The sequence below is a fragment of the Diplotaxodon limnothrissa genome, linkage group LG13, assembly GCF_057381915.1.
Source record: "Diplotaxodon limnothrissa isolate DT_005_m linkage group LG13, D_limnothrissa_male_GT1.1, whole genome shotgun sequence".
NCBI lineage: Eukaryota > Metazoa > Chordata > Actinopteri > Cichliformes > Cichlidae > Diplotaxodon > Diplotaxodon limnothrissa.
The window spans coordinates 1,552,636-1,580,604 of NC_140608.1; the positions used below are offsets into that span (position 1 = coordinate 1,552,636).

A 27,969-nucleotide genomic window follows, 5' to 3' on the forward strand; every position below is an offset into this window, starting at 1 on the left:
GGCAGAGGCTCTTGTAAAGTGTTATGCCAGCACATCCTGATGGCTTATCAGCCAAAATACATTCAACTTTTAATGTTTTGTACCTCTTCCTTCCTTTGCATCAAGACAGGAACCCAAACTTTTTGGCCATACAAATGCATGCATGGGCCATTCAGAGAGGACTGCAGGTAAACAACACACACATCTTGCATCCCTTTGTTCCATGCTGATTCAGAGTGTTTTGTTTCCTTCAGGTAGGGAGCCAGGAAAACACGGTGGAGGTAAAAATGGGCGGAACCGGCGACGCAGACCAACCAGCTTCCTTTCATTTCAGGTTTCCAATGCAAGTCTTTATCCAGTGCTTTCTGCAGAACATTTAATGGCACCAAATCTTTTCCAAATTATACTTAGTATCATTTCTCTACTAGTGCCTAATATTTTGGAATTGTTTTGTTGTTGTTTGTGTTAAATTATTAGACAGCTGCCTGTGAAATATGCGTGTCACGGTACAGAATTTATTGTAATTAATGTAATTATCAATCATGATGTTCTTAAACTGCCAAACTTTGTGGATTGAAAAATGAGTAGAAGGAAGTGTCAAGAAACAGCAATTCCTGTAATGACCAGCTGAGGCTGACTTAAAAAAAAGAAAAAAGTTCATCTCAAAATAGTTCTTCTACTGGACTTAACAAGTCCTGGTGGTGTTGGGTTAGTTCAGTTGCACTGCACTGCATCATGTGACAATTAAAAACTACACTTTAGCAGTGGCTCAAGGTCAAAGCAGGTCAAACTCCTCCGTCTCTTCGTCTCTAGGGTTGCGGTCGTGGCCCCTCCTCCTGCACTTTTCCACTGCTGGTGCTAGCAACAATCTCAGGTAACATGTCAGTTAACTTGACACCTTGTACTGCATTTATTTTTAGTTTCTTTTTATCTCTTATCTTTTCAGTTCCACCTTTTCACCACTTCTTTCACACTAAACTCTGTTCTACACAACGAAGGTAGGGGTGGGGTGTTTGCGTTAAGAGATTTGATTGGGTAATACAGTGTCAGCAATAAAAATGGATGAATGAGCTGCTGTCAGTGCTTGTAGGACCAGTTGACCCATTGGCCCACTGGCCAGCTGAGGGCAACTCCTCTTGTCAATGTAGTGATATAATTTAATATAATTTTTAAAAAGTAAAAGCGTGTCCGACTTTCTCTACAACAAGAGTTTTTGTGGTGTCTTTCAGCACTTTTTGAAAAGGATCATTCCATTTAATCAGAGGCTACAAAGGTAAAATGAATATCTATATTCAGCAGGTAAGCAAAGTTAAATCACACATGCACACACAGACACACTTAATATAAGTTTAGGTTGAAACAATGTAAATCAGGTAAAGTATTCAGCATCAGGTTGCAGCTTTGTGCATCTCTCACTCTGCCCATTTCATGTGGCAAACTAAAATTTACTGCACGAGAAGCTGGTATGTATGGCTTGTACCGCAAGGCTGCATACATGCACTAAAGTGCATGTTTGGTGTGCACTACGGTGCACCACAGATACTGCCACAAAAGCAGAAAGCCTGTAGGCAGATGAGCAAGAGAGTATCTCATTCTTGCTTTTTTTGGACAAGTTGGACAAGTTAAATGTTAACAACAGGTTAATATGAATCTCAGGCCACCAGACCCAGTGATTCAGATGGCAGTCTGCCACTGGTCTGTTGAGTTCACTTTCATATCTATGGTATCACTTTATTCTTTTAGCTTTACTACAATTAATCACTTTTAGTCATACTGGTGAAAAAACAAAAATGTAATGCTGCTTGACTATAATAAATTAGATTATCAAACCAGGATGAGGCTTTTATTTTGAAGACACCAAACAGCATATTTCTTACCACATTAGCATGATATAATGGGTGTACAAGTGAGATGGGTCTCCAAATCTATATTAAAAAGTGTCTGGAAAAGTAGCACAAGCAGAAACAAGTGAGCAGCCAATGAGAGAGAGATGAAGAAGGACAAATGGCAGGCACTACATTGCTTGTTCTGGCAAACCACATTTTCAACACAGTCAACAAGTCCCTTTATCTATGCCACCATGCCTTGAAGGGCTGTGGCTTTTATTACGTGCATCAAAAATAGCTTCAGTTAAAGCTGCATGCCATGCTTTTCTGGCAGTGAACTGCCTGGAACACCATGGGAAATGAATAACACCAACCCACTTGACTCTGGGGTTGTGGAAAGGTGTTATCTGAAGAGATGAATCATCACCTGTCAGGTTTGCTGGAAGCCAGGAGGTGCTACTTGCATTGTCTGGGCATGGCTGTTCATCAACTCAAGTGAAACCAGCATTAATTCAAGCATCAATCACTAAAATTCTCCTATTTTTCGGTGCAAGGTAACCGACTTGGGGTCATTAAATGCCAGCTCACCATTTTAAACAATATATTTTCTTGGGGAAAAAATTATTTGAAAACCTTACCTAAAGCTTAACTCCAAATATGTGTTAGTTAATTACACGGGGAGTTAAATTTGATCTTTTTTTGCAACGGACTGGTTTGAAATTTCTTTTGAACATCCAGAAAAAGTAAAAGGCTGAAACTCGGAAGTTTCACTGAATGCTTTACAACATTAAAAATATGGATTGATAGCAGCGCTAGTAGATCTTTTTTCTTTTTACCTAAACAAAGATTTGAGCTTAATGTCTTGATTAACTTTTACTGCAACCAAACTGGGACCGTTGAGCCAAGCACTGCATTCTTGGTGTGCATGCTCATACAGTACCAACTTGTCAATCTGTAGTTTGTATCACACCAGAAAAGTGTTTAGTAAGGTTTTAAACTCACTGTGACTCAGTTTGCAACCAGTGGAGTTAATGCACCAAGCCATGATATCTCCAAAAGTTGATTCGCTTCATCTGGACGTAGCGTTTTCAGTGGGAGAAATGTTTCGTCATCATCCAAGTGACTTCTTCAGTCTCAGCTGATATATTTTGTCATTTAGGTGAGTTGATATGAAATAGATTCAAAGATTGGGCGATCGTGGCTTAAGAGTTGGGAGTTCGCCTTGTAATCGGAAGGTTGCGGGTTCGAGCGCCAGCTTGGACAGTCTCGGTCGTTGTGTCCTTCACCTGTTGCCTACTGGTGGTGGTCAGAGGGCCCGGTGGCGCCAGTGTCCGGCAGCCTCGCCTCTGTCAGTGCGCCCCAGGGTGGCTGTGGCTACAATGTAGCTTGCCATCACCAGTGTGTGTAAATGGGTGGATGACTGGTTGTGTAAAGCGCTTTGGGGTCCTTAGGGACTAGTAAAGCGCTATACAAATACAGGCCATTTACCATTTTTACCATTCATCTGTCAGTAATTTATATATATTTATTTATTATTCGGATCAAATCAATATTTGCTAATAATATTATGAGCTTCTCAAAGCTTCATATTACCCTCAAAAACAAGTTATTTTACTTATGAGAAGCGTCAACAGATAAGCTGATAAAAAGAGGAAACTAACTTTTGTAAGGGTGTGACCTGACTCAGTCATTTTTTTCTGTCAAAACCTTTCTCTGTCCACTCTTATATTAGCCTAATGCAGTGGGGACTCAGCTTGTTTTCCAACAAGCTGATCCAGGAACAGTTTGTTTTTTTCCGATTCAGTCCCAAGACACTGCGTTGCTTCAGCTGGGACTGACCCCCCCCAGTATAGCTCGAATCACGCTGTAAACAAACAGGCACTTTCCCATGTTAAAATCAGAGAGCACTTTTAGATTATAACATGAGAGAGATAGAAAGAGAGTCGTGGTATACCTTACATCTTGTTTTGACAACCAAGTTACTGGATCCCAACAGCGGTTAGAATTAATTTTCTCATTATATGTTCCTTTAAAGTCTGTGAAGGTTCTCAGTCATCCAGGTCATCGTAGTCTAAGGAGCTTGGAAAGAAAAGCGTCTGGACTTCTTTAAGTTACTTGAAGACGTTTCACCTCTCATCCGAGAAGCTTCTTCAGTTCTAAGGTCAAATGGTGGAGAGTCCCAGATTTAAACCCAGTGGGAGTTTCCCCCCAAAGAGGGACAAAGGACCCCCTGATGATCCTCTACCTAATCACATGAGCCAAGGTGTGAAAGCGGGTGTGGTTTGAAAGAGAGTGAAAGAAGCCATTTACGTCCACTGTGAGCGACCATCTTTGAATAGAGGCGCTGGTTTACGACACCAACTGTCTGCCATCTATAATCCAGTTTTGAGATCCCTTCCCAGACGCCTTAACGCCCACTCACATCCTGGGCCATCTGACCTCAGGAAATCACATGATAGGGTGGGGCTAGGTTTCACAATGAGCTCACCAGAAACCCTGGCTGATTGTGACCCACACCCGCTTTCACACCTTGGCTCATGTGATTAGGTAGAGGATCATCAGGGGGTCCTTTTGTCCCTCTTTGGGGGGAAACTCCCACTGGGTTTGAATCTGGGACACTCCACCATTTGACCCTTAGAACTGAAGAAGCTTCTCGGATGAGAGGTGAAACGTCTTCAAGTAACTCAAAGAAGTCCAGATGCTTTTCTTTCCAAGCTCCTTAGACTGTTCCTTTAAAGGATGCTGAAATTATAGTTTAAGGATCTCTGCTATCTCTACAGCAGAGATTGCTCTGGTGTAAATATAGTGGAGAGAATAAATTCTGCTGTGCACACATAGGCTCCCTGGAGGAGCATGTGTCCAATGCTTGGACAGTAATACTTTGGAACTGCTTTCTGCTAAATCCCAAGTAAAAATTAAAGACGACAAAATGTACTTAAAAGACACGTAGTTCCTTTAAGAGGAGCTTGGTGTCTGATTTCCATTCTGCATGACTGGAAGTTTCCATCAGGGTATCACATACTGGCAACATTTCAACAGGCCAAAGTTTACATTGCATTACTAGCATACACTGAAGTAATAGTCATAGCAGGTAGAATATGCTGGGGGCATATGCTGATAATAGGTCAGTTATCTTGTGCTAGCCCCTCCTATATTCACAGATGTCCATTTTTCCTTTGACTTTGGCACAGGCAGTTTTGGTACCAGGTCAGTGCTACTTTTTGCTGCTATTAGCACCTGTCTTTGTGATAGAAATATAAGGAACAATGTCGGTACTCAGAACAGCGTTACTGGAAAAGTGCTTATATGAGAATTGTCATTATTAGCAAGTGATTTTAACCATGCCACAATTCTAGATAATAGTTGAGATGCAGTACAAGAAAAGCTGAGCTGACCAAAGATGAGACTGAAAATCTTGGCTGCACACAAAAACAGCCAAACATCAACACAATCGAATACTTTCCAAAGAATTCAGTGTTTATATGAACTTCATTATCTCTCTCAAAACGGTGTCTGAAAATTTTTATTTATTTAACTGTTTCTGACTTCAGACCATATAAATATCCAATAAACATTTACTTTACCCAAATCCTTGTCCAGCAAACGTTGCTGAGGAAAAATCCCTGCTCAGTACAGCTACACACACCTGGGGGTGGGACCTGACCAGTCAGCTAGCAAAATTTGACCCCTTAGCGATGCTGGTGACATTTCTGTGTTTAGCCTGTGATGCTAGCATTGTGTGAATGTCATCAACAAATATAAACCAAATAAAAACTGAAGCAGTAAAATGAAACACAAAATTTGTGCCATTGCCAAAACCTTTTGCCTTGATGGTAAGTAAAACAGTAAAACTGACTAACAGCAGATATTTGTTGAAGTGAGAAGTCTCAGCTTTCTGTGTAATTTTATTATCTCTCCCTCCTCCCCATTCGGGGAAATGGCTATTCAAAACAATTAATTCTTTATTAATAATCAGCAATGTTTGCTACACTGGAACCCAGCTATTTTTTACTGTGACATAGTAAGACAATGGCTATCTGACATCACATAAGTTCTGACAATCTGTTTTCTGTGGGAATACAGTTACTCAGCATTCATACAATGCTTGGCCAAATCAAACCATTTCCAGTCTAGAATTTTGTTTTCAGGAACTGTTCTGATCTGGGAAGCACAAAGACAAAGAGCTTATGCAATGATTATTTAATCATTCTACTGTTTGACCCCAGCAGAGCCCAGTTTGCCTGATCAGGAAAGGCGACAAAAATAAGCCTTTTGATGGGACAGGGTGGCAAAGCGGTCAGGGGTAATTCCCTATTAATAAACATAAAAACGCTACATTTGTAACACATCCTTCACACACTGTAAATAAAGAAATAATTGGTGAGAGATTTAAGAAAAAGTTTTTCTTCTGTTTCTTACTTAGACAAGTACCTCAGAAGTAGGAAACAATAGTGTTGAGTTGTGATTTTACAGAGGAATTACCATAAAATGAGACTGTAAAGTAATTTCTTAGTTTTACACTGTGCTGCAGTCTAACAACAGATGATACAAGGCTACGGTAAGATTCAGGCTTTTATTTTGTTCTAGAAATCTGTTGCAATCAAACAGATTGGATCATTAAAATACATCACCAAACTTTAGCCTGACCGAAATGGTGTTTTTTTTACTCTTCCCTTATCTTTTCATTGTCCCTGTTTTTCAGTCCTCTTTATTGCTTTATTACGGAGCCCCACAGGGGACATGGGAGAAAAAAAAATTAAGACGGACTTTTGCGAGATCTCGCAAAACTAACTCGGGATCTCGCAAAAGTTTTGCGAGATCTCGCAAAACTAACTCGGGATCTCGCAAAAGTTTTGCGAGATCTCGCAAAACTAACTCGGGATCTCGCAAAAGTTTTGCGAGATCTCGCAAAACTAACTCGGGATCTCGCAAAAGTTTTGCGGGATCTCGCAAAACTAACTCGGGATCTCGCAAAACTAACTCGGGATCTCGCAAAACTTTTGCGAGATCTCGCAAAAGTTGAATTCCAACAATGGCGGCAGCTACTTAGTTGTAATATTACTCTTTCTGGGTCACAAAATACACTTTTAAGATATTTTGAGGCGTGAATGTAGTTGTGTAAATGGCAGCAGAGAAAAAAGATGTCCTGGAACCATGGAGTTTAAGCGTCCTCACAATGTTTAGAAAACACAAAACCCCAAGTGTGGACACTTAGCTACTATTTACAGTTTAAAGTTGCCATCAGAACAAGCACTTTTAATTGTGCTTTGCTCCTCATTGTCTTTGAGTAGCAAAGTTTGACAAAACAAACCCAATAAATGTACTTTTATCTTTATTTTTAGTATAGTAATCTGCCTTGATGTATTTTTATTTTAATGTTTTATTTTGGGTATTGTATTTTTTAATATATGGAGGAAAAGTTCTGTCAGCCCTGTGTTGAAAGGGCTGTGGTCACCCAGCCGTCCTGTTCTAACAAACCCAAATGTCAGGAACAATTTCTTTAGATCTGTTCAGTTTTATTCCTATAGCACCACTTACCAGTAAGGTAAAGACCCCGCAGTGCTAATCTAGGATAAATGTTCACTTGGATTCATTGATGAAGTAAATGCAATATGGTAATCAAAGGTGAGTTTTTGGCCACTACTGACTACATATGTATACTGCATCATAGGTGGACAGACAAGGATGTAAACCACAACTTAACTGTTTGGCTGAGGCAAAACAACTACAAGGCAGTGTGTGGCAGAGCGTGGTCTGCAGCGCGGCTTTAAAGTCTGTATTAGGTCCTGAATTTGTGTTGCTGTTCCTGTGTGCGTTCGACTGCTGCCATGCTGAAAATCATGGAAACTTGGTCAGGTCTGCCGTGGATTTATTACAGTGGTGACAAAACCCAAGATTGGCTGAAATGTTGGCTGACCTAGAGGCCATGCAGAAGGAACAGGCAGCTGTGGCACACCCTCACCAGGAGGAGCCGCAGAAGCGGACCGAGCACCAGATGCAGGTGATTGAGGATCTGGCAGCTAAGATCAGGTCCTGGCCGCCACCGCGGCCATCCCCACCGGCGTCTCCCAAATGTGTGCGAGTGGCTGAGGTCTGGTCTACTCTGACACCTGTGCCGGTTCCCAGGGTGAGGGCACCCAAGGCACAGCCTCCCTCTGCACCTGTACACACTCCGTGGGTGGGAGCAGCTAGTGCCCGGCAAGAGCCTGCACCCGTGCCTGTTCCCTGGAGGAGCTCAGCTGAACAACTTCCACCCCCACCACCTGTGCATTCACCTGCTCAGAGGTTGAAGAGCCAGCAGGTCCTGCCCAGCTGGAGCCGGAGGTTGAAGCGTTGGAAAGATGTGCTCGGCCTGGGGTGGTGGACAACGTGCAGGAGAGATCTACCTAGCTGGGGTCGGAGGTCGGGGCCCGCAGGTGGTGTGCTGTCCAGATCAGCCTCACTTTCACCAGACACAGCTCTGGCTTTGAGCACAGAAAACCCTGCCTACATGCTCTTCACACCTTCTATTTGCAAGGGAGAGCCAATCAGAAGAAAGTTGATTTAAAGGGAGGGTAGCAAAAATGGCTTATTTCATGCAAAATGAGCTGAAGGACTGCATCATGGCCAAGTATAACATAAAAATGCTTCATTTCTAAACTGGGATTTATTCAAATCAACTGTAGTGGATTCCAAGAATTAAAATATGAAGCTGAGAATAAGCAGAATAGCTTCAATATAAAAAACGAATGGATTACTGCCAACATTAAAAGGTACTTTTATATTAGAGTTTCATAGCTTTTCAGCACTAGAGGTTGCTGCTCCACCTACAGACAGGTGGCAAACAACAAGTATAAGGAAAAATAATGGATCCTTTGCAAATAATACAAAGTTGTTATGAGCGATAACCTTTACTTTATGATTCTTTTTTAAGCCCCATGGGAGAAAGTGAACAGTGTGTGAATGTGTGTGTGAATGGGTGGATGACAGGTTGTGTAAAGCGCTTTGGGGTCCTTAGGGACTAGAAAAGCGCTATACAAATACAGGCCATTTACCATTTACCATTTACCAAAGTGAATGGTTTAAAAAATGGTGTGAATAATATAATTACAGTTACCAGATCTCACCCAAATTCAACAATAATGTGACATTTTGGAGTGACTTGTTAGAGAAAGCACTCCACCTCCACTGTAAACCTTTTAGAATATTGATGTTCATCTGTCCAGCTGAGTTCAGACACCTGCTAGGGTGCACTGACTCTGTTCTGGTACAATGAGTTGGCCCAACACTACGCTAAAGCAGTTAATATTGTTTCTGGCTTTTTTGTCACCCCTGTGTTTGTAAAGACCTTTGAACTAACTTGTTGAAGAGCTGTGCTGTATAAATAAAGCTGCTTATTGTAGCAGATGGTGTCTACTAGTTCCTTACAGAAATATCTTGCTCTTTAACTACTAAGTGCTTTATTATGTGCACCAATTACTGCACAACCACATCTGTCTGCTGTATGTCGCCGAGCTCAAGCAATGAAAATAAATGCCTTTGGCCAAAAATGGCAGTGTCTCAGCAGACAGAATAAACCAGAATAGCAAAGTTGTGGTTTTGTGGTTTCGATGGCCCAAAGAGGCGCTCAATACAAAGCTCTGTCTTCTAAGTAAATTGTCACAATTTAAATGCTGAGTTTTAGTTAATTTAATACTATTATTACTTATTCATCTTTATATTCAGAAATGAAAAGTTATAAGCAAAAAATCTTACATTCCAGTTATTTTGTTATTCAATGTGCTACATTTTCTGACCTTGTGTTAGTGTGGCGTCATTAACCTCTCGGCGCCCTCGAGGGCACTTCCTGTGCGTAGGGGAAGCACACAGACATATGGCCGGGGAGACGTTTCATCCGTCAGTGTGTGTGTTTAAGTGAAAGCCACAGACGGTGCAGACTGTATAGCTTCCGCAGGGTAAACATCAGCTTTCTCATGAGAACGCTTCTCTCTTTGACTGCTTAGATGCTTTTCATGTGTGTATTTGTCTGTATGTGTACTCAATATTGAACTTTATGTAAAAAATAAAAGATTGTCATTTAGAAAGCACTTCTCCGTGTATATACATTCAGAAAGCTTTCCTCTCTGAGTTGACACAAATCTTCACATGTTCTTTAAAATAAATGAACATGTATGATTATTCAAAACAGTGTGTTTAAGTTTTGGTATTGTCTTAACTAGGAAACATTAAAAATATATAAATTAATTGACTTTTTCTTGTTTTTTTTTTTCCAATTTCTGAATTTTAGAACAAAGCGATAAAAAATATTAAATAACAAATGATGTTAAAATGAAATGTAAATATTTTCCTTTCTTCATGTTCTGAGGCTTCAGGATCTCCTGACATTCAGCTCTTCTGGGAAGGCTTTCCACAGGGTTTAAGTGTGTGTTTATGGGAATTTTTGACCATTCTTTCAGAAGTGATCCGAGCAGGCCCGGCTCACAGTTTCCACTCTAATTCATCCTTTGAAATGGGTTGAAGTGAAATGCACTGATAACAAGGTTTACCTGTTAAATTGAAACCAAAGGGACATATTTCTCCAGTTTCAGTATAGATGCATTTAATCAACAGTCGTTTACACACAGAAAGAATGTAAGATAATAAAAGTTTTTAAGGGCCTTATTTTTCCAGTTTTGTGCGGATACAGTTACTATTAGAGATGGCACGATACCACTTTTTTATGTCTGATACCGATACCGATATCATAAATTTGGATATCTGCCGATACCGATATGAATCCGATATAGTGTTTTTTAATCAACAAAACTGTTTTTTAAAATATCTTGCTGCATTTTGCAAGTCTGCAAGTTCATACTCAAGTTTAAAACAACAACTACACTAAAGCTATTCTGTTATACCTGTGTACAAAAAAAATATTTAATAGTTCAGCAATACTGATCAATCTAATAAACTTAGACCTACACCATCCTCCCTATTCTGGTATTTTAAAGAGTACTTAGCGTAAATATTAAGCAACCTAACTAATAGGGTTCCAACTCCCAGCAACAACAAAAATAAATAAATAAAAAATAGGGAACCACCCCTCACGCGCCACCTCATGATGCTTAATCGACGTAATCAACCTTAATTTGATGCAGTGTGAAAAAAAATGCACAGAAATCAATTATTTTTCAAGAAATATTAAATAGATTCAACATCTTTCTTCAACAAAATTGCAGACTGCACAGATGGTACCTTCCCAAAGGAAAAAGTACTATAGCTTACTAGGGTATATATATTAGACTTAATAGTCACTATATACAGTAATTGACTTCTATTCATTTTACATCAAATTAAAACTTTGTGTGTCAGATAATTATTTATTAAAAGCTAGACATTTTAAATGAGAATAAGAAAGAAAAGTATGTCTTTGTGCCCCCTTTTCCCTGTTAATGCCCTATCGGCCCCCCTGGCTAAACTTTGCTAGATCCGCCCCTGCACAGTTACCAGCGTCAGCTACGTAGAAAAAGATCCTCGAGTAGAAAGTAATATTAAATAAATTCTAACAACAGCTTATCAAGCTTAAACGTGCTGCTGTTGTTCAGCCGCTGGTTTCCTCTTTCTGGTGCAAAGTGGGCCAAAAACAAAGACGGACTTGCGACAGAAAAGCCGATCAGCTGATCATTTAAGCAGTTTCACGATTGAAGTAGCAGCCGGAGAGCGAGAGGCAGTCGCTCGTTAAGCTTAATGCAGGAATGCTTTACAAACATTCAGAGATGGACTTACACACTTGCTTTACTTCTCTCGGGGATAACTTTGTCGGAGATGAAATGCCAGGTTGCTAGCGAAGCTCCAAATGCTATCCAGACCACAGGTCCCGCATGCCACAGCCGCTCTATCACGTGATGCATACTGCTCCGACGTGCTAACGTTCTGAGGTGAGTTACGGTGTGTTGCAAGTTTTGTGAGGTGCTTTCGTGATATTTAATGGATCGGATTACATTTTTTATTTTTCTCCGATATCCGATCCAGTCATTTAGGTCAGTATCGGACCGATACGTAATATCGGATCGGTCCATCTCTAGTTACTATATATTCACGGTCAATCAGTCACCCACTGTCCAGAATGAGCTGTTGACGTTTTTTTTGCACGTGACATTTGTGCCAACCCTTTATTTCTGCGATTTTTTTTCCCTTTTAAAAGGGTTTGCTTGAGGACTTTTATATAGTATCGTAGAGACTCTTTGCTTTCTTACAACTCTTGCTGCTGTGTATCAGTCACATTAATTGCTTTTAGTGTGGGCTGCTGGTTTATTCTGTTTAATGCTTGATTAACAAAATAGTGAACCGCAAACAAAGTCCAAAAGGACTTGTATCCCTTTTTTTCCTTTTTATGTCCTGTGCGTTTGACCAGTGCACTAGACACTCTGAAATTATGAGAAAATAATGTTAAATACGCAAGACAAACTAGCTTATTACTTATTCAGTGTGTTAATCCTGTCATTTCACCTGCTGTAGCATGCTGAGTTTAATTTATCTTTATAAGAAGAGGCTACACCACCACCTAGTGTCCAAATATGGTCACTACCGTAACGAATACCCATTGTACTTGAGCATGACTTCAATCAGTTTCAGATGACTAAAACAAAACACTTGCTCAGTTAATAAATACAGATTGTCAAATTTAGCCAACAGTTATAATTTATACATTTTTATGGAGATCATTTGTTTGCTTGGTTTTGCGGTTTGCATTATTTAAATTTTATTGTCCTTACATTCATGTAGCAGGAGGGTTAAGGGGCATTTGACATTTGTACTAGCTTCTCCAATGTGTAACTTGGAGTACCAACTTGGACTTTGACATATTTTGCAATGTAATGATGTTCAAAAGTCACCCTGAAGTTAATGATCAAGTCAGTTTGCCAGGCAAATTTCTGAAGAGCTTAAATCCAACCCTATCATATAAAAGGGGGCAGAGAACTCAGAAGAGGACATTGCAGCTCGAGTGCATGCACCCTATGCAGCTTTTTATGCAGGTGAGTAATCTCAGTCTTTGTATTGATACATGTTCACATCTTTAACTTTCTGACATTTTAAACTAACTCTAAACCTCTTACTTTTGCAGTCATAAGCAGAGCAAAGATGAAGTTTGAGACCATCCTCGAGGAAATCGATGGGTTTGGGCGTTTCCAAATCGCCATCCTCATCCTGCTGTGCACCTCGCGGATGGTTCTCCCCTGTCACTTCTTACTAAATAACTTCATTGCTGCTGTGCCCCCTCACCACTGTGACATTAGCACGCTGGAGAAGTCTTCAGAAGAACTCTTCAGAAATTTAACTCAGGAGCAGAAACTGACTGTCAGCCTTCCTGTACGAGAAGATGGGGAGCCGAAATCCTGTGAGATGTTCGCAGAGCCTCAGTTTCAGCTTTTATCCAACAACTCCAACCGCACTGACCTGCCCACAGTTTGGTGTCAGAGTGGATGGGTTTATGACAATTCCACCTTCATTTCCACGCTGGCCACAGAGGTACAGTAAAAATAGTGTACGACTAAAAACTAATATTGCAAAAAACAAAAAACATGCACAGATGTGTGTGACATAAATTGACTGTCATGAAATTCAAATTTTATTTAAAAAAATATTGACCCTTACATTGGCCTGAATAGAAGAAACTAGTACCTAAATGGATCAAATTAAATGATGCTTTCCTCTGTGGGTTTCTTTCCCAGTGGAACCTTGTCTGTGATAAAAAGAGCCTGACAAAAACCACAAACACAATATTCTTCGTTGGAGTTATGATCGGAGCCCTAGCTTTTGGATTCTTCTGTGATAAGTAAGGCAGTTCACTTTATGCTGGATATGCATTTGTTTTTCCATTGTTCAATTTATCGTGCACAAGGAATAATAGTTGTGATAATTCTTTGGTCAAAACCACACTTAAAAAACATGACTGTACTTTTACATTTGTGAAACCCCTTTGAGGCCTTTGTAGGTTGTTATGGGAAAATGTACTTCCTGTGCTGTTTCCAGGTATGGGAGAAAAACCATGCTTCTGGTCTCTTACATTTTGTCGATCGTGTTCGGCTTCTCCAGCACATTTGCAAACTCCTACATACTGTTTGCAGTGCTGAGATTTTTCACTGGATTTTCACTGACAGGAATCAGCATCATCTCAATAGTTCTCAGTAAATGACTTTTTTGCCTTCAAAAAATGTTAACACATCACATGTTGCGCCCCTAAAATCAGTTGTTGTAGGTTTAAAATTCATAATTAACAATAAACTAATAATCATTCATTTTGGTACTTTTCATACCTTTCAGCCATTGAGTGGGCTGACATAAGTCATAGGTCAACTATTGGGGTGATTGGCAGCCTGGCCTGGTCTGTAGGTTACATGCTGCTGGCTGGGATGGCCTTTCTTCTCACTGACTGGCGGACGTTGACCATGACAGTTACAGCCCCGTTAGGATTCGCAGTTCTAACCTGGTGGTAAGTGAAGTACAACAGCAGGGGAACAAAACAGATGTTTTTTATTCATAACAACATTAATTCATGACATTTTTTGGAAGTGTATTTCCCACATCTGACTTATAATCGTTGTAATTAATGGTTGATTATTTTGTATGATTATAATTGTAGGTGGATTCCTGAATCTGCTCGCTGGCTTTTAGCAAATGGTAAAGTGGAAAGGGCCCAGTTTTATCTTGACAAATGTGCAAACATCAACAGAAGACAAAAACTTTCCAGAGAAAAACTAGAGGTAAGGCTGGGCTTCGTTTATAACTTCCCTCAAATACGTCAAACCAAAACTAACAAGCCCATTTTGAAAATGTAAGAAAATGAGTCGAAAGTAAAGATAATCGTTTAAAAATGTAGGGAGTAAAAGTAAAAAGTTGTCAGAAAAAAACTGCTCAAGTAAAGTACAGATACCTGACAATTCTACTTAAGTACATAAGTTAAGTTGCATGGGTTAATCAAGCAAAAAGTTTTGCACTGTGAGAAGGCGCCAGCTCCTACTGGAAAAGAGATTCAGGATCTGTACAAAGCTTGTGAGCAGACTAAAGAAATGCTCTGAAATCTCTTGGTAGACAGTTGTATAATCATCACAGACAGCAGAAACTTCACATTGGACTTCACACACTTTGGATACTGTGCACTCTTCATCCACACTCTTTAACTTTGATGTTCAATGGACTTTTTATCAATGATCAACAATTCAATTCTTTTTCTCCTTAGCCTAAGTTACATGTTTCTGACTTTGTCTCTGGTTCAGGGGTGGTTTGATGTGGATTGTGGCTCTTGAAACAGTGACATCAGCCTTAGTCCACACTTTGTGAAACTCCAGAGTTCTTGAATGAACTTTTCTTGAAAGACCGCTTAAAACTGCAGTCATTCCTCCTGTTTCATCACCTTCTTCAATACAATACAATATGAGTTTTGTGCCTCAGCATTCTGAAGGACAAAACATTGAGACTCTGTGTATCATTTACAAGAGAGACCTGTTTCGAACCAACATATTAAAATAGCAACAAAAAAAACAATAAAAATTTCGATTTAGCCCAGAAATCAATATCCATGTTTAACTGCTTATTATTTCTGTTTTTCTACAGACTCTTTCCAACATAGAAGTCCAGGAAAACCAGGCAAAAAACTATACGTACTTCCACCTAGTCAAAACACCGAGAATGAGATGGTTAACTTTTTTACTTGGAATTGTTTGGTGTGTATCAGCATGAAGACAATACCAACAACAATTATATAAATCATAAACTACCTCTATCTACTACTCTGAGATTTTGAATTAATCAGAAATCTCTTTTCAATAGTTGAATTTTGAATGCTGTAGGTTTTATAAAAATACTTTTTTATATTCTGCAGGTATGGAGTCGCCTCAACATACTATGGAATCAGCTTGAACATCACTGGGTTTGGTTTGAATATGTACCTCACACACTTTATCTATGGAGCCATTGAAGTTCCTGCCAAGCTCACAATTTATTGTTTTCTCAACATCATTGGACGAAGGAAATGCCAATCAGGCACGCTGCTACTGACCGGGATCTGCATCGGGATAAACATCTTTATTCCCAAAGGTCACTGAGAGCTTTTTGTTACCTGTTTTCCAGAAGTTTTGTAACCGCACAGACTGCAGGCTGGTTTGTTTATTTGTAATACTGTGAAAACTAAAGTGCACTCATTTTATTAGCAGAGGTATCTTTGTGAAACCAATAACTTCTCACTTCAGGTGCATTCATTCACCCAAACAGGGTCACTGTAAAAGAGAGCACAATAAAATCATACCGTGAGATTTTAATGTGCTCTCTTTTACAGGAAGAGGAAGAATGCAGTTTTTCTTGTGTATGCAGTTTTTACAGCCAGTCGTTTGTGGATCACTGATTTGAAGGCTTGAGTTGGGAGTTTTGCCTGTTGGCATTTTGTGAAGATATACATCCATCTATTTGTCCATCCAGCCATCCATCCATTCTGTTTTTTGAAAACACATCCAGTTTAGGGTCATCGCAGGGCTGGAGCGTATCCCTGTTGTCATATTTGGGAGAAGGGGGGTAGACCTTGGACAGGTCACCAGTCTATCGCAGGGCTAACACACGAAGAATGATAACCTTTGACTTACACTCACATCTATGGCCAATTTAGAGTCACTAATTAATCTGAAATGCTTGTCTTTAAGCTCTGGAATTTGCCCTGAGTACACAAAGAGAATCCACACAGCGGGAGGGAGAACATGTAAACTCCACACATACAGGACCCGGCTAACCAAGCTTGCTAGTTTCTGCTAGCCTGTTTTTTTCCCAGCATACATTGTTCATTTACTATGATATTAATTTGTATGCTAGTTTTGGCATCGAAATTGTATTTAATGGTACCTGTCAATCACAATGTAGCCATTACCTGAAGTATTACTATCTTTTTTTTTTTACTGTAAATTAGACTTTTTTAAAGATTTTTGTGACTGAGACTGTTTAGTCATCACTTAAGTTTTTAGTCAAGTAATAACTTACAAGCAATCACTACTTGATTTCTTTTTCACAAAAGCCTTCTGCTGGCCATTAGAAAGAATGCAGGTTTTTAGGGCACTTTTTTGGTAAGACTTTAAAACCATGCTCCACTTTTATTTACAGATGTTATATCCTTAGATTACCAGACCACTGCTGTAGAATAAATACTGCAGCTTATACTGCAGTGATCAGTTATCCCTTTTGTTTCACAGTAACTAAATGTAAATGATTATTTATTTATTTCCTTTTTTTTTCTTTAGATCTGTGGCACGTGCGTGCCATTGTTGCCACACTTGGAAAAGGCCTTTCAGAAGCTTCATTTACAACCATCTTCCTCTACACCACTGAGCTTTACCCTACCGTGACCAGGTCAGTGATTCACTTACTTCCAATCCCTTGACCCATGCCAGTTATTTTTTATTTGGTAGGATTATTATGCATTATTCCGGCATTGGATGTTAATTATTATTTGAGTAAAGATCACCTAAGGTCTATAAACTCGTCTGCCTTCAGCAGGGTTACAGAGGTTTCACTTCCTCTGACTTATTTTCTGTCTTATCAGGCAGAATGGTTTGGGCTATACTAGTTTCGTGAGTCGTCTGGGAGTATCAATTGCTCCACTCATCCTGCTGCTGGAGGATGTGTGGACTCTTCTTCCTCAGATCATCCTCTGCTCTTTAGCCATTATTTCTGGCCTAGTGGCTCTGCTTCTTCCAGAAACACTGAATGTGAAGCTGCCTGAGACAATTGATGACATAGAAAATCCAAGGTTGGTGACATAATACAATACATATATTAAATTAATACATTAAATGTGTAAAAAAAAAAAAAAAAAAAAAAAAAAAAAAAAAAAAATATATATATATATATATATATATATATATATATATATATATATATATATATATATATATATATATATATATATGAAGTTATTTAAAATATAAGCTGTGTGATTTTTTTTTAAAGACTTTTAAGCCTTTTGTTGAGCTACTGATGTTTTATTTAACTTATTTTAAATATTATGTTGGTCTGTATTCATTTTTTTCCATTCTTTTTAATTTCAGAAAGAAAGATGTATCCAAGGAATCCTCGCTTATTTTCCTAGAAGTTAAGTCACAATTAGGTTAACGAAGAATGAATTCAAAATCAAAAGAGATTTTGACCAAAAATGTAAAAAAAGAAAGAATAAATGTCATTTTTTATAACATTAAAAAATTGCACTGACCAATGTTCAGTTACAATTTTATTTGATCTAAAAGATGATGCACTGTATTAGACTTTATATGTGGACCTTTTTCTTTAAATACCGAGACAGTTTCCCACTGATATTTACACAATTGAAAAAAAGAAAAGAAAAACAAAATGAAAAAAGGAAAACGAAAGAAATATAGATGTGTAACTGCATTCAAATCTAAGTACAATAAAATTTATAGGTTTAATAAAGTACATGAAGCAAGAAGTATTGTGAGATCTTAAAAACTGTACAAATCAGCAGGAATTTACATTTTCACAGTTGTTTTTTTTAAATAAAAAAAAAACGTATGCAAGATGTATGGAAGAGCTTCACCGTGTTATTTTTAATGTATGTGAGGCAGTTCTAATATTAGAACAACCTGTCAGGTGATCAAAAGTGACCTTACTGCTCAGTGTAAACACAGACAATTCATTACATTTCAACTTGTACTTTTTACAGTTATCCAGCAATACTGAGCTTTGCATTAACTAAAATATGAGAACACAGCAAAAATAAATGTATCCAGCAAGATCCTGAAGGGAACAGCCATCAGCTCGCTTTTTAGGCTGCCCTTTAGATGCAGGTGTGTGTGTGTGTGCACATTCCTGCAAGAAAAGTTGATTTTCCAGCACTGGTAACAATTTCCTACAATTGTAAATATACTTAAAAAGGAACGCTAACTTATAAAAAGAAATTGACAATGAAAGAAAGCAAGTGTTAATACAAACAAATACAAAGCATTTCAGATATAGAGAGAGACGTTATGATAAGCTAAAATAGATGAGTAGACCGTGTTGGTAGCTTTGCAGTTATGATGGACAATGGATAATCCAGTGACCCTTATTTTGATTGTGCATATGAAGCATATGTGCTCGTATGGCTGAGGAAGGATTTGAGAGCCAGATTTCTCTATATGCATTATTTCAGTGTTGGAATGGAGCCTCTCATTCTGTTTACCATCTCATCAACCACCTTGTTACCAGCTGACCTGTAACATCCAATTATATTCAACCTGACACTTTTCATTGACACTACTTGTGTGGTCTTGCCAAAGCTAATTGCTATCAGATTTCTCTTCTCCTTGCCCGCACATAACTGCAGTCTTATGTGTTTACAGTGGTTTATAGTTTTACAAGTTTAGAGTAACAGAATCATTCCTGTGTAAAATGCCTCAGACTAAAAATCTCTTCCAGAAATCTGACAGACTTATGAACTGTCCCATGCCAGATTTGTGTATTTCCTGTATTTCCTCTTCAAAGTCTTGTTTCTACTGTCTCAGACACAGTGTTCACTGTGGGTGTCGTGTTTTCTTTCTGATTACACCTTTGGCAGCAGGGCAGTGCCTGCAGCACCTCTTTGGGACCCTTATTCATGAATATATAGATGAAAGGGTCCACCAGAGGGCTGAGGTAGAGCAGCAAGTGAGACACTAGCCCCAGATAGCTCACCACCTCTGTCAAGGACAGAGCTTCAAGAAGGAGGTTGAGGATGAAAGGGACATAGAGGACAGTGTAGTTGGCCCAGATTGCACCGATACCCACCACTGTCCTTCTCCTCTCTGGTGATGAAGGATTAGATCTGGAGCAATTCAGAGCCCTCCATGAGTCCACAGCAAAGAAGAGGAGAAAGGGGAAAGGAGCAAGGAGAGCCACAGCGAACCAGAGGTTGTACTGTAGCACAGCGAGAGCCAGGATGGCGAATGGGGCAGCCCATGCTACCAAGGCCACTACGGGATGCCTCCTGATACTGGTGCAGCAGGCAAGACATTGTGGGTAGGCCACCTGGAGATGGTGCTCCTGAGCTATGAACAGCATGAGGGTGATATTGGAGACGACACCAAAATATAAGATGAAGTCGGTGGGATTGGCAGAGAACGTGGACCCGCTGTCCACTTTCTGACTCGCATCAGGACGTCCGAAGAAACTGATGATGTCAGAAACCAGGAGGAAGATGACGTGCATGGGAACTTTATTCCCACCTGGAAAACAAACACAGAAATTAAATGAATTGCTGAGCTATTGCTATTAAATACTTCACTTGTACTCAGGAAATACTAAAACCTATCAAGATGATGACATGTTGTTAGAAACAGGTGCTTATCCATTATTTGCTGATCCAACAGAAGTGCTGAAGATATTTATTCAGAAGCGCAGAAGTCCCTGATCACTAGCAGTTGGCGACTGTTTGTCCAGCACGTCCCACAGATACTTGATATTTTTGTTCAAAAGGGTTCACATTACTTTCTTGTATTTTACTGTATAGCTGCAGATTACTTATGAGACGTGGCCAAGGTCATTGGGGGATGAAGGGAAAAGAAGATTGATGTTTGCTGTTATAAGCATAGATTTCTGAGTATGTCTGTGAAGGTTCTCAGTCATCCAGGTCATCGTAGTCAAAGGAGCTTGCAAAGAAAAGCGTCTGGACTTCTTTAAGTTGCTTGAAGACGATTCACCTCTCATCCGAGAAGCTTCTTCAGTTCTAAGGTCAAATGGTGGAGAGTCCCAGATTTAAACCTAGTGGGAGTGTCCCCCCACAGAGGGACAAAAGGACCCCCTGATGATCCTCTAATCGCCTGAGCCAAGGTGTGAAACTGGGTGTGGGTCACAATCAGATTTCTGAGTAATTTCAGATGATCTTCAAATAGTTTATCAAATTCATCCCAATGAAAAAAATACATAGTTATTTGAAACAGATGCACAGGCTGAGTAGCTTAAACAAAACTTTGCCTGTGGACATCTGATAACAGTTAGCCGTCAGCAGGCTTAAACAAGGTTTAACGCTTCCTCTCTAAATGTATGCGGCACAGCGCAAAATATCACATTCATCGTATTTGTGCTTTAACAACCTGTCTGAAAGTCTTTTACTTTTAGGAGGCAGCATTTAATCACCCCTTCTCCACTGAATGTGCATGTCGTAGACCACAGTCACCAGTAATTTGGGCTATTTGTTTAAAGTGTGTTAAGAGCCACTACATATCTGTGCCTACGATTCCTTTGCTGTGGTTCAGTGGCTTGTTGCTTTTCTTCTCATTTCTTTTTACATTCTGTGAGGCATGTGTTCTACACCTAACAGTTTGAAGGTTTCTGGTACAAGAAGTATTCCTGAAGGTTATCAGCCAGGCTGTTATGATGCCAGAGACCCAGAGTTTATCTCCATGTGTCTGTGTTGAATTTTGTTTCAGGTCTTTTTGGTGCCATCAGTAAGCAGTCCCATTTAGATCAGTGTATTCTGCTGCTGCCATCACATTAGCTGTGATATCAACCTGTCGGGAGCATACGCTGCATTCCTGAAGACAAATGTCAGCCTCCTTATCCCTCTTTGATGATATGATACAATCGTCTCCACTGTCTTTGGTTTACCTGTTTAGTGGCTCAGTAGATTTATAATAGTGGCTATATATTCAGGGTGAAGAAACAAATTTGTATTGTCTACATTTAGCTGTTACCTTGTGTGTAAATTTACAACTGCTGAAAGCAAGACATGAAATTTTACTTTTACATGAAATTTGACTGCCTCCTAGTGTCCAGCAGGATGCGCAGGAGGTGCCCAGAAGCTGTTATCTGCCCAGTTTTTGAGGTAAAAGTAATCAAAGACAATTCATGTTAGATCGAAGGGGCTATTTTCTTTGGTTTCCATTAGCCACACTTGAAAAAGGTGTTCAGTGGTGACAAGCAGTTAGAAGTGGGGGTTAAAGTGATGCACAGTGATAAAATCCCAAGAATGAAACAAAACAAAAAACATATACTGTGCTGCACACACTGCTAGTGCCAACTTTGTCCCAGATTTAGCCAAAATGTCTAACTCAAACCTCTGCATCTTTAGCTCTGAAAGGCTGTACTCTAATCACAAGACATATTTAAACACAGAGAAGACAAACCTTTGGAGAGATTCTTGAGGATGTAAAGAGCGAGTCCAATGGCGGGCAGCCCAAGGCTGAAGGTCAGCCAATTCATCACTTTGGCTAAGTGGACATTGGTGGCGGTGTTATTAGTGGCATTAAAAGTGGAAATGACGAGGTCAGGGACAGCTATTGTCACCATGTTGTCAGCTATAAGAGGCTGCACAGCAGCTCTTTATGTGTTCAGCTGTTTAGATGATCAAAGAGGTGATGCTGTGAAGGCAGCAGGCTGTAGTGACCACCTACTGCAGTATGCAAAAACACAAGGACAAAATCATTTTTAATGTGCCAGATAAACACATCCGATATGTACATGTGAGCCCTTAAACACAAACCTCAATATAGACGAATAACAGTGCTTAGCTATCCACGATTCTGTCTAAACTATGCACTGAGCTCCCATTTAATTTAATATGAGACCTTTGAACTCTATTTCAATATAAGCACATTTCCTTTTAAGAAAAAAAATGTTTTTTTGTTAACATGGTTATTTTTTTTTCTAAATAAATATATATTTGTCATCAAACTGACGGAACATACCAACATGACAGCAGCAGAGAAGCGAGTTAAGTTTAGAGATCGTTTAAGAGACAATTCATCCCCACATTTACATAATTTTCTGCTTCCCTGCAGTGCTACTTGTCCATCCAGAACGTCTGAGTGAGAGTTACCCGTTTTTGAGGTCTAGATTATAATGGAACTAAATGGTGCATCCTAAAAACATCCATTGCAATCCTGAATTCAGAGAAAGGACAGACTGTATTTTTATCATTTTTAATAACTTTCTTCATGTCCTACCTGTGGTGTATGTCGTGTTTACTGCCATGCGTCAAAACCACTTCAGGTGTGATCCCAGCCTTTTTTCCAGATTAAATTCAAAAACTGTTCAAATATGTCAGTTCCGTCTTAAAATGTCAGACACCATGTGTCTGAGTAACATGTCTGGTGTGTGAATTAAGTCTTCTTGTGAAACTACGTGTCATGGAACTTTTACAAAGCTGTTTATTGCTGCTGTGCTGAGCCTCATGATCTCAACAGCGCTCAGAAAGCTGCTTTGAATGAGGCGTGGATGTGCTCAGCCTCTGTTGGTGTTCGTGTCTGTGACACAGCAGGATGAGAAGATTTGCATTAAAAACTGATATCAGTATAATTTAACAGCCTGTATGTAAACTTTATTTCTGTATGTTTGTGTCGCACTATTTTTTATTTCTAAAGGGAGGGGCTTAGATTTTATTTTTACCCAGGAGGATTATTTGCCTTAAAGAGTTGTTTGTTTTATATCAAATATATGACTCACAAGGGCAAAACAGACCAAAAAACAGGAAACGCAACAAAAACAAATCAAAAAACCCTCAAATTATTCCGTTTTTTTTTAATTAAATACTGTAATTCCTAAAATGGTAGTTGTTGTTTTTATTTTTGTTTGTTTAAAATGCTGCCATATTTTCTGCTTTGTTTTTCTAAATGTTCTTTTTGTTGTTGTTGTTTTTGTCTTTTTCTTTGAAGTTCTAAGGCTCAGGGCTATAAATGGTCAAAAGTGATCAGACAGAACAAATTATTAACTTGCTAAAGTGGTAAATAATGATTTTTCTCTTTCTAAAACTGATCGGATAGAAAACCTAAAACAAAACTTTTCACATGTGCTAAATAACAATAAATGGAATCTCATGTTCATTAGATTAGTATTAGCTACACAACCTGATAAAGGTTTTTACTTTATGTGACTATGCAGGAGAAAAAATGTAAATGAAGAATGTGAGCAGAAATTCTTTGTACATTGTGCATCAGAGTAAAATATACAGGAGCTGAACAGGAACCTGGACTGAACAATGATTCCCTTCTTAATTTGATCTGTTTGATGTAGCCTTGCATATCTTACTTCTTCTGCACAATGTTTTAGATTTCATTTTCCAGTTTTTCCTTTTTAAGGCAGCTGAGATATAAAACTACTTTTACACTCCTGTTGCATGTCCTGTAGCTGGTACCAGGAACTCACTAAGGACAAAAAGCAAGCTGATTTCATACAGGAGGGCATACTAACATTTTCTGGCACCAAAAGCATTTGAAATAGTGTAATATGTGTCGTAAAACATACTAAATATTTTTTAAAGAGGCCGTTTTGATATTAGAATGGACCTACAATGGCCTGCAGTACTACAAACAGGAAGGACAGATAGACACTTGCTAGCCAACATTTTATAACAGTGTGCCAAGAATATAAAACCACTTGAACATGTAGCAAACACATTTATCCAGCTAGGATCTGGGGCTATATTCCAGAGAGCAGGTTTAAAAAATCCTGACTAGAAATGAGAAACTGAATTTCCAGAAAAACTGATCAGCTTGCAGAACCTCAGTTTTAATTCAGCTGTAAAGGGCAAATAAATGTGTTTGAGTGTGGACCATGAGCCCCATAGAAACAAATAAATAATACACAAGGGAAAATGAGTCATCGTAATCAGCATTCTCCACTCAGTCAGCATTTATCTGCACTCAATTTAACTCTATAAATAAAGCAGGAGTCAACCAAATTTTTCATGTGATTCTTGAGTTGAATTCAGCTGTAACTTGAGAAGACCTTGTTCGTAGATCGTATGTGTTTGAAATTTCATACATACGTGATCACTACAGTAAGAGGCTGACAGCCTGATGCAAACTAAACAAACAAAAGTAACAAATTAATATCAAAATGGCAACTTTGTGACTGCAGAAATGAAAAAGAGCCTCGGTCAGCTGGTTCAGTTGCAGCTTCAGAAGAGGAGTCAGAGAGAAGTTCTGTTTAATAAAGAAAACCTGCCAGTAAGCTAGGATCACAGAAACTGTTACCCTGGTAACAGACTCAAAATGTAAGCTAAACCTAAATTTAAGGCTCACAGTAATTTTATTAATAGTTGAATCACAGAAAAGTTTATAATAAAAAAAAGATCAATTACAATTTCTATATGAGGCCTTTGTTTTGATTTTTAATTTTAATCTTAATTTCGAAAGCATGTAACTGTTACATTAAATAATCAAACCTTCAGGGATACAGTGGATTTAAAGACTGAGTCACAAATCCTGCTGCTCTGTACTTTCTCCCACAGACGCTTCATTCAGCACATTCAGATAAACAACACTGAAAAGACTCCAGTACATCCTGATTTTCCTTCATTTCTGATACACCTTTTGATTTTGTTGCTTTAATAACATAAAACAACAGATTCACACTAGCAGTTTCCATTTTACATTATGTAGAGGCTGATGTGTAGAAAACCTCAGTAATAACTTAACCTGATCATCATTTTAAAACAAAATCAGTACTTCTTTTATTAGTTTAGCATTAGGATACAGTGAAAATGAGTCAAACTCATCATGTCAGGGACTGGAAAATGAAACTAACTTGCTTTGGCGCTTTCAGATTATGAAGGAATTTCAATAACAGAGAAGGAGCTCCTTAACAATCCAACACAGAAAAACATCCATGAAATGTTTCTAATAATGTTGTCCATCAATTCAGAGAAACGCAGTTAGGTCTGTTTAGCCTAGCTGCATTCTCTTTTGTCCTCCGAGAGGAAAAGAGCTAGAGGTCACGAGGGGCCTGAAGGTGCTTCTGCTTTGCCTTTTTTTGTGGGGTCCATAACAGTTCCTTCATACGCGACCTTGTTTTTGATGCCTTCCTGTATCAGCCTCTGCTGCACACGGAGCTTAGCATTGTTCATCCTGCAATAAAACCTTAACAGTGGGAAGAAACAGGAGCATTCCAGTTACACAACAAAGTAGTAAACAAGCTAGACAGGCGAGAAAGAGCCAAAACAGAAATGTTTATTCTGACTAAAACGTGAAAGGCACTGAAGAAAAATTGTGTCCTTAAGACCTACCAGGACCCGAGTGTGGTGACCATAAAACCCGCAAATCCCACATCAAAAGACCTCTTCACCCGACCTGAGGAAAACAAGAAAACGAGTCAGATAACTATAAGACGAACTGGAATAACTTTTGTTTACTTGCATTTCTGTTTAAAGGGACTACCATAAAATGTGTACTAAGGTTTGGATACATCAAGAGGTTTTGGCTTTGCATGATGAACTGTACAAGAAAATTATAGTAAATTACTCCACAAGTGAACCGTGACACACGTCCCCTCTGATGCTGCGTCAGGAAGGGTACTGCATGTTGTGCCAAAAGGTGATTTACGTTATTTGCCAAAAAAATGATTGCCTGTATTTAAACTGTTCTAAGTGACTTGTTGGCCTATAATCTGTGATATGTTTGCCAAATAGATTACTCATGAAACATATAAAGTCATTTTGAGTCGCAAACAGCATCCCTCTCACAAGGTGGAAGCTGCGATCAGATTTTGGCAAAGTGATTATTAGATTTTCTGTTTTTATCCAGATAAAGTCACATTGTTATCAAAAAGTATTTTTTAAAGTACTGTATTGATTATAATGTAGATACAGTAATGCAGCGTCATAAAAATAATTACAAAACACATCCTTTCTTTATTTTGTGCATATCCCCTTTATAAACCCTGTTGACTACAGTTACCTGCTGTAGCGACCTCTTGTGGCAAGGGAGCATCCAAAAGTAACTGTACTTTAACATTTGAGTGACAGTAATAAAAACAATCAAGCAGTAAATTCAGAGACATTTCAGACTCAAGACTCACTAGTAGCCAGAAAATAAAGCAGCCCAGCAGCTACTGAGCCTCCAGCTCCATGCAGGATGGCCTCCCTGGCACAAGGAGTGTTCTGGACATCCAGGATCCCCAGCAGCCTCAGACCCTGAAGAACAGACAGTAAAGACATACACGTTGATCTTAATTCCTTCCAAAAACGAATTCCATCTTTGTCTATAAATGCTTTACAATGTTGTGTGAACACTGTGTTTGTCAGTTAGGAAATAATCAGATGTTCATGGTGACCAACGGGCACCTACAACATTTTCCCCACACTGGGTAGAAATCCATTGATGCCAAAAAGAATATCTTTACAGTTTATTGCACGTTAATGTTTTCCAGTACTCACAGTCACACCACTCACAGTCCATTGTTTTTTATTCATTTAAATGTGTTGTTGTGAACACAGACAGGCGTTTTACAGAAATATTGAATAATAGGGTCAATAATCCGTAAGCCGAAGTTTTCGGATTGCCATACTGTTTAAGAAAATCGTTGCCTCACTAACAGGGATGCTGGTTTCATGTCTGCTACTTAAAGTTAATCTTTAAGCACCAAATTTCCAAATCGGGTCTTGTCTGAAGCGTCTTGTCTCACGAAGGTTATGTATCATCCAGCTGTCCTCTTTAACTGCTGCTTAATTTAAACGTTCGGCCTGTTGTCATTACTCGAATTGAGCTCGTTGTTAACTTATATTTTCCTCATTTTCTCCTACAGTTCAAATTAAACAAGCTAAATCAAATCGGCTGATGTTGACCTTCTGCAAACACCAATGCGTTTCCGCCGCGATTCCATCGAGTCCCTTCGAGTTCTCACCTTGGTCTGAGTCTCCCTATCTTCTCCTGCCATATAGCCGCCGTATTTGTGTCCTTCTTCAACGTGCAAGTTCAATTTATATTAAAAACATATAATCACTTTCGTAACAACATTGCCTCTATACGCATGCGTCGTACCTGTCGAATGGTCCATTCCCTATAAGTCGCCGACTCAAACGTACTAAAGATGTGTGGTTCCGGCGTCTGCAAAAATGATTTCCTGTTGTTTTTCTGTGTTTTTCACGTCTAATATCGCTACTTAGTAGTGAACAGGATTTATAAAGGGGTTAGATATAAAACGTCAGTAATGACATGTTTAGCAAGTATCTTTATGACTCTTCATTACTGTGCCTACATTGTAATCAACCCAGGCCTTTTCGGTCACTTAAAATATGCTTATAGAACTGTGATGTTATTTGTTTTATTTATTTATTTATTTTCTACTATTTCTGTTGCCCTCTTTGCCAATTTTTTGAATTTTTTTCCCATGATAAATGAAAGATATATAAAACTGACTGACAAAAAATGATTGCAGTAGTGTTTACTACAGGCTATTTGCCAATATAAGCAGATATATA

The 27,969-nt window shown here is 39.0% G+C and overlaps 3 protein-coding genes across 3 annotated transcripts; 1 reads left to right on the plus strand and 2 right to left on the minus strand.

Moving 5' to 3' along the window:
* The first annotated feature begins 12,694 nt into the window (after nt 1-12,694).
* On the plus strand, nt 12,695-18,009 carry LOC146619646 (solute carrier family 22 member 7-like). The gene is made up of 11 exons (XM_085369608.1): nt 12,695-12,799; nt 12,889-13,292; nt 13,496-13,599; nt 13,797-13,951; nt 14,088-14,256; nt 14,407-14,527; nt 15,378-15,487; nt 15,646-15,860; nt 17,045-17,153; nt 17,347-17,553; nt 17,852-18,009. The coding sequence occupies exons 2-11, from the start codon at nt 12,906-12,908 to the stop codon at nt 17,913-17,915; spliced, it is 1,641 nt and encodes a 546-aa protein (XP_085225734.1). The 5' UTR covers nt 12,695-12,799; nt 12,889-12,905; the 3' UTR covers nt 17,916-18,009.
* A 1,265-nt stretch (nt 18,010-19,274) lies between these two features.
* Nucleotides 19,275-22,061, minus strand: LOC146619647 (uncharacterized). The gene is made up of 2 exons (XM_085369830.1): nt 21,899-22,061; nt 19,275-19,999 (listed from the first exon to the last, which is right to left on the minus strand). Exons 1-2 carry the CDS (start codon nt 22,059-22,061, stop codon nt 19,275-19,277), a joined length of 888 nt encoding a protein of 295 aa, XP_085225956.1.
* A 2,810-nt stretch (nt 22,062-24,871) lies between these two features.
* cox20 (cytochrome c oxidase assembly factor COX20) lies at nt 24,872-27,536 on the minus strand. Its single transcript, XM_085369001.1, has 4 exons — nt 27,393-27,536; nt 26,568-26,682; nt 25,777-25,840; nt 24,872-25,630 (listed from the first exon to the last, which is right to left on the minus strand). Exons 1-4 carry the CDS (start codon nt 27,423-27,425, stop codon nt 25,486-25,488), a joined length of 357 nt encoding a protein of 118 aa, XP_085225127.1. The 5' UTR covers nt 27,426-27,536; the 3' UTR covers nt 24,872-25,485.
* Nucleotides 27,537-27,969: the final 433 nt, after the last annotated feature.